This window comes from Centrocercus urophasianus, unplaced genomic scaffold (assembly GCF_019232065.1).
Source record: "Centrocercus urophasianus isolate 14NV4802_14NV808 unplaced genomic scaffold, USGS_Curo_1.0 seq_10, whole genome shotgun sequence".
Classification (NCBI taxonomy): Eukaryota; Metazoa; Chordata; class Aves; order Galliformes; family Phasianidae; genus Centrocercus; species Centrocercus urophasianus.
Genome location: NW_024884142.1, coordinates 51,665,460 through 51,679,794, shown reverse-complemented (window position 1 = coordinate 51,679,794; position 14,335 = coordinate 51,665,460). Strand labels below are relative to the sequence as shown.

The following is a 14,335-nucleotide window of genomic DNA, read 5'->3' as shown; positions in this document are numbered from 1 at the left end:
GTAATACTGGATAAGGTAATTCCTACCTATGGGGTTAGGACTCTGTTTTCAGCGGTGGTCTGCTGAAAGGGCTTTGAAACTGGATGGCAGACTTCCTGAAAGCCGCATCTCTTTTAAGACCTCAGAAAGCCTTACAAAACTGTTCAGTTTGAGAAGGTTAGATTTCTGTTTTCTCTTCTTATGGGTTTTATTGACTAGTGATTACACTTGTGTGAAATCTTTGGAGCCAGTCTTTACTGCGTCTCCTCACAAAATGGGCTTTTGTGAAATGTAGTTACATTTACTTAAGTACCTTAATATTTTTAATGAAAGGCTCAATTAAAATGCAGTCAATTGCACTGATGTTATTTTGCCTGACTATACTAATTTGTGGGGGGGGGTTCTTTATTTTTACTTTTTCCTTACAGATAGCTGTGTCGCCATGGAAGAGATGAAGAGAATTTTGCTCTAATAGATCACAAATATCTCTGTGTCATTCTGCATCTCAGTGTTTAATAATAATGGAAGATGTCCAAATGCTATAATAAGCCTTTGCAAATGTGTAATAAACTGCTTAAGAAAGTTTATGCCATGGACAGGACTGTATAATAATCACATTAGTATACAGACACAAATCTAATGCCTATAGACTACTGCGTAGAAAGTTCCAAAGAGAAAGAAAAGTCTGTGAACTTGCAACAGCTCTGGAAAAATGGGAGCAACAAAACTTTAAAAAGCACAGCTTTGGACACACTCCATGAGTCTGCACAGCTTTCAAGTGAACTAGCACTTAAGACCTTGTGTAACAAAATGGACTCTGGGGATACAGCTATAGGGCAAAACGCTACCTCAGGGTCTGGAGAAACTGCTAAAGTACCAAGTAGATGGAGGCAAGAACATTCAGCTGTTATTAAGATGAGCACTTTTGGCAATCAAGAAATACAGAGGCAACCACAAATAGATCACGAGCAAATTGGAAACACAGCATCAGCACAACTTTTTAGTTCTGGGAAACTGGTATCATCAAACGAAGCTGCACAGCAAGTCACGGAGAAGCAATATCCACAGCATCGTCCAACTCCTTACTCATGTCAACATTCACTTTCTTTCCCACAGCATTCATTGCCACAAGGTTTCTTGCACAACATAAAGCCACATCAGAGCTTGGAAGGCCCTCCATGGCAGTTTCCTAGCCACTTGCAATCAGTTGCCTCAGAGGACTTATTTCCTTTTCATATGCATAGCCATAGTGGAGGTTTCTCCAGGAAGAAGATTTCAAGCTTAAACCCCACTTACAGCCAATATTCACAGAAATCTTTAGAACAATCAGAAGATGCTCACAAGAAGGAGCACAAACCCAAAAAGCCTGGCAAGTACATTTGTCCCTACTGTAACAGGGCTTGTGCCAAACCCAGTGTACTTAAAAAGCATATTAGGTCTCATACTGGGGAACGACCATACCCTTGTGTTCCTTGTGGTTTCTCCTTCAAGACAAAGAGCAACCTCTACAAGCACAGAAAGTCACATGCTCATGCAATTAAAGCAGGGTTGGTACCTTTCACAGAGTCAGCAGTCTCTAAGTTGGATCTAGATGCCAGTTACATTGATGTGGAAGCTGAAATACATTCAGATGGTGAGCAGAGCACAGACACTGATGAGGAGACCTCGCTCCTAATGGAGGGGTCTGAAAAACTGAGCCCCGTCCCACAGCTCCCCCTGGACATGGCTAGCAGGAGCAGTTTTCACTCCTCCATGGAAGAGTCCTTGGTGGGGCCAATGAAAGTGCCCATTTTGATTATCCCTAAGAGTGGAATTCAGTTACCCAGTGAGAGTTCACCCTATATTGGCTCTGATATATTGCAAAACCCATCCTTAAGTACTAAGTCTGATGACTCTCACACAGTTAAGCAGCGACTTGCACTAAGACTGTCAGAGAAAAAAGGGCAAGATTCTGAGCAGTCGTTAAACCTCCTGAGCCCACACAGTAAAGGAAGCACTGACTCGGGTTATTTTTCCCGCTCAGAAAGTGCTGAGCAACAAATAAGCCCACCAAATACCAATGCAAAGTCTTATGAAGAGATCATCTTTGGGAAGTTTTATAGGATTAATCAAAGAACAGCACTAACAGTAGCCACAACAAATCAGGAACATAGTTTAATAGGTAGAAAGGGCAAAGCAGAGCCATTACCTCTCTTAAATAACAGATTGGATATAAAAATGCTTGAGGAACATATTTCTCAGCTGACTCCAAATAAAGAAGAACTCATTGACTCCAGTAATTTGAGCTCTATTAAATCTACACAAGTTTATCCAGGCAGAAATGCAGAATCTAGACAATCCCAGAACGCCACATCCCCCATCAAAAGTGAATCCAACCTGTACCAAGCCAGTCAGCAGGGTGAGGTGCCTGTCCTTCTTGAACCCCCTGTAGATTCTTCTCCTCTTATAAGAAGTAACTCCATGCCAACCTCTTCTGCGAACAGCTTAAGTATTCCCCCATCTCTGAGAGGAAGCCATTCATTTGATGAGAAGATGACTGGCTCTGATGATGTTTTTTACCCTGGCACAGTGGGAATATCCCACCAAAGGATGTTGAGAAGACAGGCTGCCTTTGAACTGCCCTCTGTGCAGGAGGGGCACTCAGATTCAGATTACCATGGAAGACCAGGGAAAAATATAATTATTTCTTCCAGTAGACAAATAGCAGGTGACAAAGGACCATCCTCAAAAGAGAAGAAAGTGGGAGACAAGACCTTCTATGACTATGATGCCAGTGGAAAGCACTACAGAAAATGGGAAGAATTTGAAGCTCAGAAGCAGAACTACAGAGACTCTCCATCCTTAGGTGGAGTAAACAAGGGAGGAGAGTACTTCATTGATCCACTTGGACAATCTCAGGCGATGCCATCCATGCTTGGAACTTTTGAAAACAGAAAGCGAAGGAAAGAGGAGAGTGTTGGAGATGAAGAGGACAGTCCCATGCTTTGCAGCAGTACGACTAGCAGCACTGCAGGAATTCAGCCTTTGGACTTTGATCCCAAATCCCAAATTCAGGATGTGCCAAGGAGTGGATTTTCCCTTCAAGGTCTGGACAATTCTGCCCATTGCCATGCAGAACGTTTTGACATGTGCAGGCCTTACCTGCAGTCTGGAAGTCCAGCAGCTTCTCTGGAAGACTCAGCCTTAACCGCAGAGCAAGAAAAGACTGCAGAATCACTATCTAGAAAGCCCCCTGGAAATGTCATTTCTGTCATTCAGCACACAAATTCGTTGAGCAGGCCAAACTCATTTGAAAGGTCTGAATCTACAGAACATATTGCATGCCAGCAAGATAAGATCTATTCACCGTCTGAAACATGTGAGAATGAGATTTGTGACTCCCCAATGAGTCCAGACCGAGCTCCACAAACAGAAAATACTGACACCAATAGGCCGTCTCCGTCCCAGCAGCCTCAGTCATATCATATGCAGCCCAGGTTGGTTCGCCAGCACAACATACAGGTACCTGAAATTCGTGTCACAGAGGAGCCGGATAAGCCGGAGAAAGATAAAGAAGTGCAGAACAAAGAGCAGGAGAGACCAACTGAAGAATTCCAGTGGCCTCAGAGAAGTGAAACCCTTTCTCAACTGCCAGCTGAAAAGCTCCCACCCAAGAAGAAGCGTTTACGACTGGCTGACATGGAGCACTCTTCTGGAGATTCCAGTTTTGAGTCCACTGGTACAAGCCTTTCTCGCAGCCCTAGCCAAGAAAGTAATTTGTCCCACAGTTCAAGTTTTTCAATGTCCTTTGAAAGAGAAGAAAATGTGAAGTTCATCACACCTTCCAAACAAGATGAGTTTGGAAAACAGTCTGAGTTTTTAACAGTTCCAGCTGGTGCTTACTCACTTTCCGTCCCTGGGCATCATCATCAGAGGGAAATGAGACGTTGCTCATCTGAACAGATGCCCTGTCCTCACGCTGCTGAAATCCCTGAGATTCGAAGTAAATCCTTTGATTATGGGAACCTGTCTCATGCTTCTTCGGCTGGGACACCAACTACTGCTCTGTCTCCATCACGGGAAAGGAAGAAATGCTTCTTGGTTCGCCAGGCTTCCTTTAGCGGTTTCCCAGAGATTTCCCAGACTGATCAGAGCACAGAACAAAGTATAAAGCAGGAGCAGATGGAACATGCACAGGCTGGTCTTCGCTCTTCCCAGCTTTCTTGGCATCACTCGCCTTCCTCTGTACTTCAGCCCATTCAGGTAGATGACTCTGGAAAACAGGCTGTTGGCGCTTGTGCTCCACTTGCTAATAACTCATCCCACCTCGCCCAACAACAGGCTCTTCTTGCAGATAGTCCAGAAATGTTAAGGACTCCTTTGATCCAACAAGCACCTTATATTTCTAACAAACATCCATCAGAGCAACAGCAGCTATTTGCACATCAGGAAAATGTCCCATTTCCCTCTATTCATAGCACCTTGTTTCAGTTCCCTTATCCAACTGTCTGCATGGTTCATTTACCACCATCTCAGCAGCCAGTCTTGTGGCAGTCATGCACAGAACCTCTACACTTCCAGCATCATTTTGTACAGCAGCTGCAGAAATCTTACATCAAGCAACCTTTCCAAACAGACATTCCTCCAAGTTATCACCTGGAACATGCTCCAGAGCTTATTGGAAAGAAACCAGCTGATTATGTGCATGCTAAAGAGCAAGCATACCAGCATTACTCAGGAACATCTGGGCAGTATTCAAAAATTACTCTTGCTAAGTACCAGTCAGAGCATAGCATTAAACCAACAGATACCTCCTCTGAACAGCATCTTCAGGCAGATTTTGACTCCCCCAGTGATGGATCTGTACAACCTTTGCCAGGAACAGTTGTTCCCGTCAGGATTCAAACCCATGTGCCGTCTTATGGTAGTGTCATGTACACAAGCATTTCCCAGATCCTTGGACAGAGCAACAGTCCTGCAATTGTAATTTGTAAAGTTGATGAGACTGTTTCTCAAAGAACATTGGTAACTAGTGCAACAATGCATGGAATTGGATTTAACATAGCTCAGATGTTAGGTCAACATGGAGGGCTAGAAAAATACCCTTTGTGGAAAGTGCCACAGACACTATCACTTGGACTGGAGTCCTCAATTCCTCTCTGTTTAACTTCCAGTTCTGACATGGCTTCTACCTTGGGTGGAAGCAAACGGATGCTTTCACCTGCCAGCAGCTTGGAGCTCTTCATGGAGACCAAGCAGCAGAAACGAGTCAAAGAAGAAAAGATGTATGGGCAGATAGTTGAAGAGCTAAGTGCAGTTGAGTTAACTAACTCAGATATAAAGAAAGATTTTCCAAGAATGCAGAAGCCTCAACTAGTAAGGCAGAGCTGTGCTACTGAGCCAAAAGAAAGTCTGCCATCCGTGTCATCCTCTTCACCACTGTCGTCCTCTTCATCTCAAGATTTCCCACCTGTCAGTGTGCCAACAGCTGATGCTTTCCCACTAATCAGGGAGAAACTTTCTAGTTTTGATTCCACATCACCAGGACAGAAATCCAGCGGTCCTTCTGAAGGAAGAGAATCTCCAGAAGAACTGGATGTTGATGAAACAGCCTCAGATATGAGCATGAGTCCACAAAGGTCTTCATTGCCTCCAGGAGAAATTCAGCCAGAAGACCAACTGAAACATCCAAAATTGCCTCTTGGGATGCTAGTCCAGATGACATCCAGTACCAGTGGGAAAGTCACGGGCTCAACTATTCTCCTGACAGATGTAGCGGATTTTCAGCAGATCCTTCAGTTCCCAAGTCTGCGCACTACCACTACTGTGAGCTGGTGTTTCTTAAACTATACGAAACCCAATTACATTCAGCAACCAACTCTCAAATCTTCTGTTTACGCTTCATGGTGTATAAGTTCATGTAACCCAAATCCATCTGGGCTAAGTACAAAGACCACATTAGCACTTTTAAGGTCCAAGCAAAAAAACACCACAGAAATCTACACCCTGGCTGCTATGCATAGACCTGGAGCTGGTAAACTGACATCATCAAGTGCATGGAAGCAACTTGCTCAGGTAAATAGAAGGTTTCAATAAAATTAAATTAATATGTCTTTATTTGAGAAAATCCAAGTAAACTATGAAATACAGTGTAATTACTTAAAAAAAAATTCCCGTTGGGAAATCAAACTTTGATATCTTCCCATGACAACTTCTGAGCCTCGGTTTACCCCTTTGCAAACTCTGCTACTTCTGCTGCCTCTGTCTCCATTTTGAGAATTAGTTCTAAAAAGTCAGGCTTTCAAAACCTGTTCTTCACATATTTCAGAACCTGAAAAGTTATCTCCTTTTATTTTGTCCTTTTTGCATGGTCCATATTCAAACAGAGGACATAAGCATCCATGCAAGTCCATAAGTAAAGATTAACTTAAAATTAAGCAAGGCTCTTCAGATCATTTTAATGTTTTTTACATACTGATTCGTCCTCATGGACTAAGCATTAGATAATGGTGCCAGGGAAAATTTTGTAATGGCAATAAATTACTTTCTAAGGCTTTTCCATTTCTATTTTCCATGGTTTTTTTTTTTGTTGTTTGTTTGTTTGTTTTGTTTTGTTTTGTTTTTTTCCTCCTGAGGAAAGATATGGTGCTGCATTTTCTTTCCAGGCTCACATAAAAATGTATCTAGGTTACCCCCTCTCTAATTCTCCACCAAGCTGAATGAGACAAATTAATTCATTGTCTAGAGTTGCACCAATGAAAGTTTGGCTTTGACCTGGAATGTTGAAAGTACTTGAAATAAAGTGTGCATTTATTGTGTGTTCCAGCAGTAACACCATTCCTTGACTTTGTTCTGCAGATGAAACACGAGCCATTCTTCTTGTTTGGCAGCAAGCTTGAAAAGAAAGTAGTGGGGAATATTATAAAAGAAAGAGTAAAAGGAGACATTCATGGAGATAAAGACATTACATCCAAACAAACTGAGCCGATACGAATTAAAATCTTTGAAGGAGGGTAAGAAAATGCAACTGGAAATTTCAAAGCTCAGCCTGTTGTTTTGACTAGATTTGAAAATGAGTGTGAATGAACTGGGATGTAAACAGTCTCCTGTATTTCAGCCGTGTGTTGTAGCACCCAAGCTTCTTCTTGTCTTATGTATATGTCAGTGTTAAACTACAGGATATCTGTGTAGTTACTCATAGTTCTACTATGCTATAGGACAGTTATAGTTTTTGCATCCTTTTAAGAATGCTCACTCTGCATTGTCATCTTTGTTCTTTCAATTATAATTAAAGAAATGCACATTCAAGATTTTGTTATTTTCTATGCAATTGTTTAATAGCTTCCATAAGGACATCTTTCCATTTTTTGACTTTGTGTGCCTCTGCTTAGGCACACAAATAGGCTCTCTGAATAGGCTAGCTTGGAAAGTTTACTCTTATTCTTGTAATATTATATTTATTTACTGAAGTTGGATTTGATGATAAAATCCGAGATAGCAATGAAATCTGTTTTCTAAGCCTGATCATGGATATATCATCTAAGGTCGATAAAATGATTAATTTTACTATGGTTATCTCTTGCTCCTTTGATAATAGGAACAACTAATAGAGAGAGGGAAAAAGGAGAACTGAAAGATCATTAGCAATATTTTGAGGCTTATGAAGTCTGTTAAAGAAAAAAAAAAAAGAAATGAACAGTTGTTTCTCTCTCTCTAAGAGTATGCTCTAAAATGTAAGATACTGCTTTATTTCTTTTAAAAATTCTGACATAGTGCAATTATTTGCTGAAGATTAGTAGTAAGTAGTCAAAAGGCTGAACAAAGTAGTTGTTTTTTAGTCTTACCAAACCCAAATAGTCTCATAACAATGTGTTATTGGGATAACTAAGTAGTTAGTGATGGAGATGTGATAAATTTGCACATGCTATTCCTTCTCTCATATTTTGTACTCTAAAAGTTGTCCTTCATACCATTATGTAGCTTGATTCCCCTTGGACAATGTCCATGAAATAAACGTTGACATTTCTTTCTGGTCTGTAGCAGTGAAAGGGTAGAGCCTACATCTTACTTGAAAGACTGAAAATGTTATTTTGAACATTATAGTTGATATGCTGGCCCAGACACAGAGCCTGGATGTTTTCTGTGGCTGTACATTTTTCTAGTACCCAAGTCAGTATGTTGGCGATCCAAGTTCAGGGATGACCCTAAGTTTTTAAGAAATTTAAAAAGCTATTACTTGAATTCATGCCCACTTTGAAGTATAAGATTTGCCTGCTTCCCACTCTGTATCATTTCTGAATTTGGATCACTCAGCTGAAGATAGCTTGCGCTGATGTAAGCTAAATGATGAGAGGTCAGAAGGATTAAAGTGTGTTAAGAAAAGCAACTTGTAGGGGATTCAGATCAGTGCAATGTGCAACAGATCACTCTATAAAACTCCTCTACAGTCTAACACCTTCTTTATGAAAACTTAGTGTGTTATTCACACCATCTTAAGTTTCCCTGTACACCAACAAGGTCTATGAAACTATTTGTGTAAAAGAATATATTTCACGTGTCAGTTAGGTGTATCTCCTAGTATTACTTGGCTATGATTACTCTCCTTTCTTGAAATAGAACAAAAAGAAAGAAAACTTGATGTGCACATTAATTTCTGGAGTTGGGAGGGCACAAATAATTGGTGCAGTATGCTTCTCTAATAGGAGCATATGGCCTTCATATGTAGCTTTCTATAGTGAATGAGGTGATATAGTGTTAATCAGTCCACGCTTTCCTTATAGATGAACATTTTAATGTTCATTTTACTGGAATTGTTTGTGGAAGGGGATTTATTCTTTTCATTATTTTGGTTTTGGTCATTTGTTCTTTTAAATTGATCTAATATTCTTTACATTTAGTAACCCTGACTTCTATTACTTTCTGTTCTGACTAATCAGTTTGTCCTCTTCTTCAAGATTTAGTTTATGACTTCCAAAAGCTAGCTTTTTAAGATGAGTGGGCTTTTTTGTTTGCTTGCTCTTGGCTGTTTGTAGAGCTGTTCTTTCATCAAGCTCATATTTGCATCACCTGAGCGCACAAGCAGTGCACTGAACTATGCATAAGATGTCTGTTGTGTTTGTTTCATCTTTTCTCCCCTAGACAGATAAGCACGAGTGGCAATATCTTGTTTCAGCAGGGTGTTTTCATTCATTTTTCATTTGTCCTGAGGAGGGCTCTTGATTATTTTTGTACTGTAAATGCAGAGAAAGCGATTCAGAATTCACAGCTGAGGAAGATTTGCAGTCATCACAGTTTTCAGTTTCTGGGAAGTTTGTCTTTTATACAGGAAGGTGTGGTCATGAAGCTGCTCTGTGCCAGGGCAGCAAAGTGCTTGTATGTCAAGTAGACTAAAAGTGAGTTAGGTAGGGCTGGGAACCAGTGAGAAGCTGAAGCAACAGAATGAATGGAGTTCAGAAGAAAAGCAGATGTCACAGAACATCACTTACCACACTAAAGCCAGTCAAGAGCTGTTTGTAAGCTGTGCAGCAGAAGGGGTTTTGAAGTAGGAACCTACCAACAATATTATCACCTCTGGTGGATGGCTTGATTCAAATGAAGTGATTTGATTCACGAAATCTGCTTTCCATCAACTATGACTGCAGAACCCTGGTGGGATATGAAAGAAAGTCAGCAATTTTAAGTTCGGTGCTTGCTACATTCTGTTAGTTGCTTATGGTGTGAAGCTGAAAGAAAGGAGGGATAAAGCAAATGTTCCCACTCATCTGACATCTTGCTTTATTATGTTATCAGTTTACAGCAATAGTGCACACTTTGCTTGTGTTTCCTCTTTTATATCTATCAGTAATAGACATTGATCATTGAAAATCCTCAATAAAATAGCATTTCAGTTAGATATTTTAGGACTCCAAGGCTTATGAATACTTTTAACTCTAGCACCTCATTAAAATCAAATTCAGAGCACCTGTGACCATAGTCACATGAAAGTTATGTAGTGGGAAAGGGAAACTTGCTGAAAAATTTGAGAGAAGCCCAAGTTAAAAGTAAGATCTAATATTTCATAGTGCTAGGAAAGGTATTTACCATAGATTCAAACTTGTGATTCAGCATTTAGACCAGACCATATTTACATGTCCAATTTATGTGTGTCGTTTTTGTTACAGTTTTGTTTTGGTGGGACATACTTTGAGAGTCAAGATCAATTGTGCTCAAGAGCTGTGCATATGAATGACAAAGAGATGGTTGTTATCTAATTGACTTTGTGCCCAGTGGGATCTGAGAGTAGCAGAAGCTGGTGGAGTGAGGTCAGGCAGAAGACCAGCAGAGATGGAGCTACAGAAAAGCAGATGTAACACAGCATTTTTCTTAGCATTATCAATCAGGGATGATTTAGTAGACTCCGTCCCAGCAAAACTGGACAGCAAGGAACAATGAAAAGCAGATAACATGGCAGTCTTTCAAACAATACTGGAAATTCGTTCTGTCTGGGAGAAGGCCTGAAGGTGGCTGATGAAGTAATGGATAGAGAGATAGCTAGGAGTTGTTAGCACGTGAAAACAAAGGAGTTGCTGTTTTCAGTAGATGGTACAATGGACATGAGAACAAAACAGTGTTTCATGCATTTTTAAGATAGCTGCAGTATTTATATTGCCAGTAATATTGTTGAACACACAGAGGTGTTCACCTAAGAAAAGCAGACTTGAAAAATGTTTCAGTGTAACCCTCCAAATTGCCACTTGCTTCTGATAGAGTTATCATCACATTAGCAGAACTTTCACACAATCCTTTATTTATCTAAAGTGCTGACTGTCAGTACCAGTGATGGTTTGTGGGATTTGCATCCACGATGTGTCTGAAAGAACTTTGTGCTGCTTAGGAGAGGGCAGTGAAGGAAAAAGGAATCGAAAATTATTATTTCTTGGTTCTTGCAATTTCTGAATTTTACTTCAGGGTACTGAGGATAAAGTTCTCCCTCTATGGAATGCCCACTAACTTCAAGCCTCAAAACAGCTGGGACAGATCCCTTCAACTCTTTTCGATTTCAGTATTATGAGTTTATCGTAATAGTAAATGAAATGTGCAGGTTTGTATCGATTTGCATATCTTAATTCTTACCTAACAGATAATGTAATCAACAAAAATAGCACTGAATGCTTATGCCTGTGCTAAGAAAAATTCCTTTTACAATGTTCTGCTAAGTAGGCAGGTGGAAAGTTTCCCATTTTGTTTCTAGAGCAGCATGTACCATACCTGCATGAGCTCAACACAGTGTTCCTTAGAGTGAGATCCATGTTTAGGAACTTCAGACATGAGTAGTGTAAATACATACATTCTTGCTAGCTATCTGCATTCCCTTTATGTTTAATAGGGGAAAATGGGCATTTGCAGGATGTGATTTATCTGATCCCAAGGGATAAATCAGATAAATACATTTAAATGAGTCAAATTAATTATACCACAAAAGAGCTCTGTTTTCAGTGGTGGTAGATGCCCACATGGTTCAAGACTACAGATAGATTACATGAACCCAGTCTGCAGATTCATATACGAGGCTGTGCTTTGTCTACAGGAGGGTTGGCTAATCTGTTTCCTAACAAGGTGTTTGTAGCATACCCATACCACAGCTCTTCGTTCTCACATTGTTAAAAAAATAAGATACACAAACACAATGAGACTAGTGCCTCCTCTGTGAAAGGGAAATGCTTTGTGCGTTTCAGCTTGAAAATTCAGCAGTTCACATGAACTTCAGTGGCAGTTTTGTGGTGAGATATAAAATCAGGATTGGGTGCATAGAGATAATGTTTGTGCCTGCATGTGATCTAGCCTCTATATGATTTAAATACTCATTCTCTTTCAACAGGTATAAATCAAATGAAGACTATGTCTATGTCAGAGGACGTGGCCGAGGAAAGTATATTTGTGAAGAATGTGGAATTCGCTGCAAAAAGCCAAGCATGCTCAAAAAGCATATCCGCACTCATACTGACGTCCGGCCTTATGTATGCAAGTTGTGCAATTTTGCCTTCAAAACTAAAGGTACTTGACCCTTTTTCCTGAACTTTTGCCACTTCACAAACAAATCTTGAGATATTTTGCCATCTGGGAACCAAGCACCCTCTGCATTGAAGAAAAGAATTTTCTTTGAAACAAAATGACTATGTTTATGGATACAGGACTCCGTGACAGAGATTGTTCTTTTCTCTTGAATTTATCCAGGGATATTGTGAGACTTAGAGACTCCTTGGATAGCTTCATTAAGTGCTGTGGGCTATGACCGGTCCAGTTTTCTGGAGATGAAATATAGTAGCTAAGAATTATCCTCACAAACAATACGTTTTGCCAAAGTTGTTACGTGGTACAAATTTAACTGCAACAATGCCCAAATGCTACTACACGAGTACACTTAGTATGACACAGTGTAGAAGAAGAGCATCAGCTAGTGAGGAAAACATGCCTTCACATGATTTGCAAGAGGTCGGTTTCAAGTTTATAATTAATGTATGTCTCCCAGGTGGGCCACTCCATCCACGGCAGCATTAATTATTGATAGAGATCTGATATCTTGTGTTCACATGTATTTATCAGCACAGAAAAAAAGCTTTCATTTGTCACCTGATGGCCATGGATCGTGATATTCTTTGGGATTTGGATTTACCATGCAGCTGTCTACATAAAAGAGGAAAAACTCTCTTCTGTGGTAGCATTTCTTTATACCACAGTCCAAACAAGCCTTACATTCTCAGTTTTTTTAGCTTTGCTCTGACCATGAAGGGAAATTGGTTCTGATCCTATTGTACTGTATTTACTTGAAGGAGAAGAGAAGAAGCTGAAATAAATTTCTACTGAGATCCCAGTGCAACTTCATGGCTGTGTTGAGAAATGAGGATTATAATAGTTTCCATGACTCCAACACTTCTTCCTCTACCAAAGATGGGCACAGCTAATAGATGGCAGTAGACCCATCAATCTAGTTTAAGATGAGAACTTTGATGGGAGTGTAGAGACAAATGGAAGTAGCTGCATTTGGTAGTCTCTGTGGTCTATCTGTGGAGCTGTTCTTAAATCACTATTTACATTTGACATTGCAGGAGAAATGGGTCTTTAGGAGAGACATAAAGGGAGGATCATGGTTTTGCAGCTCTGTTCAGAGAGAACATTCCAGGCGGAAGAGATGGCATTGAAATAAATGTGAAATTGCTTGCTGAGGCTGGCATTTCTGGCAGAGAAGAAGTAACAGGGAGGAGGTGGTGTGCTGTTGCACAATAGGGGGATGAGTAGGAAGAAACTAAGCCTTCGAAGTGCAAGAAGTGTTTAACTGGTGTGTTGCTGCTCATGGACAGTTGTCAGCCTCATAAGTATTGTAGCTATTTTGCTGAAGACAGTTGGGGACAGACCTTCAAAGTATTTAGCCACATAGAAGCATCAAAGGCTGAGTTGGATTTTTCATGCAGTACACAGACACCGTAAGAAACTTACTGAGAAGGGAGTTATATGAACTACCTACGACTGAAATCAGAGAAAAGGAATTTGTGAGCTTCTAAGCACACCTCTGCTATCTCAGAGAGTGATGCACTGTTCCTGCCATTTGGAGACACCAGTCAGGGTTCCAAAAGCAGGATACGTACACTCACAGAGTGCTTTTCTTTGAACTAAGAAGTGCCGTGTCTGGGTTGGCACTTTCCCAGTTGTCTGTTGCAGATGTGACTAAAGTGGCTAATGGATTAGACTGATACTCTCATTTCTCTGGCTTGTGCTTTTTGTGCCCAGGATTCTTTGCTATGGAATGTCCCCTGGGGCCAGTCTCAACCCAGTTGTCTTATCTGTGAAAAAAACAGACGAAGACAGACACTCCAGAAAGTCAATAGTCTAGTGTTAGATTGCTCCCTCATGGGAGTGGGAGATCTGATTTCAAATCCCTGCTGTGTCTGGTTCAGATCCATACTCCAAAGCAGGGAGCTGAACTTGGATTTACCACATCCCAGGTGAGTGCTTTCAGTACAGCTCCTCTCTGATCAGAGATTGCAGCCAGTAAACTTGCACTGAGAAATCAGGCATAAGTGTCTTTTCGAGGGATACCGCTGGTTCAGCAAATGCCTTCGGAGTACTAAATGTTTGGAAACACATATGAAATAAGTGGGAGAGTGCTTAGCTTGTGAGTGCCACTGTGAAACTGACTGAACCCTGAACAACAGTGCATTGTTGTTCTTTAATGTCCAGGCAATATATAGTTATCACAGACACTAGGCCCAGGGATAAATAACTGCCAAAAGTGAGTTTTTGAGTTTGCTGGTACACCTAAATGTCGTATGGAAGAGTGGAGAGGTGCCTATATACCTCTCTTTTCTTTTGTTCTCTTCTGTTCTCTTCTTTTCTCCTCTTT

The 14,335-nt window shown here is 40.6% G+C and overlaps 1 protein-coding gene across 2 annotated transcripts in view; it reads left to right on the top strand.

Annotated features, from left to right (window-relative positions):
• Positions 1-14,335, top strand: part of HIVEP2 (HIVEP zinc finger 2) — a 96,529-nt gene that overhangs the window by 70,761 nt on the left and 11,433 nt on the right. For both annotated transcript variants that reach the window (XM_042813379.1, XM_042813369.1), the window contains 3 exons: positions 408-6,033; positions 6,817-6,971; positions 11,816-11,991. In XM_042813379.1, the coding sequence (XP_042669313.1) occupies positions 619-6,033; positions 6,817-6,971; positions 11,816-11,991 (5,746 nt within the window). In that variant the 5' untranslated portion in view covers positions 408-618. The remainder of the gene's footprint in view (positions 1-407; positions 6,034-6,816; positions 6,972-11,815; positions 11,992-14,335) is intronic.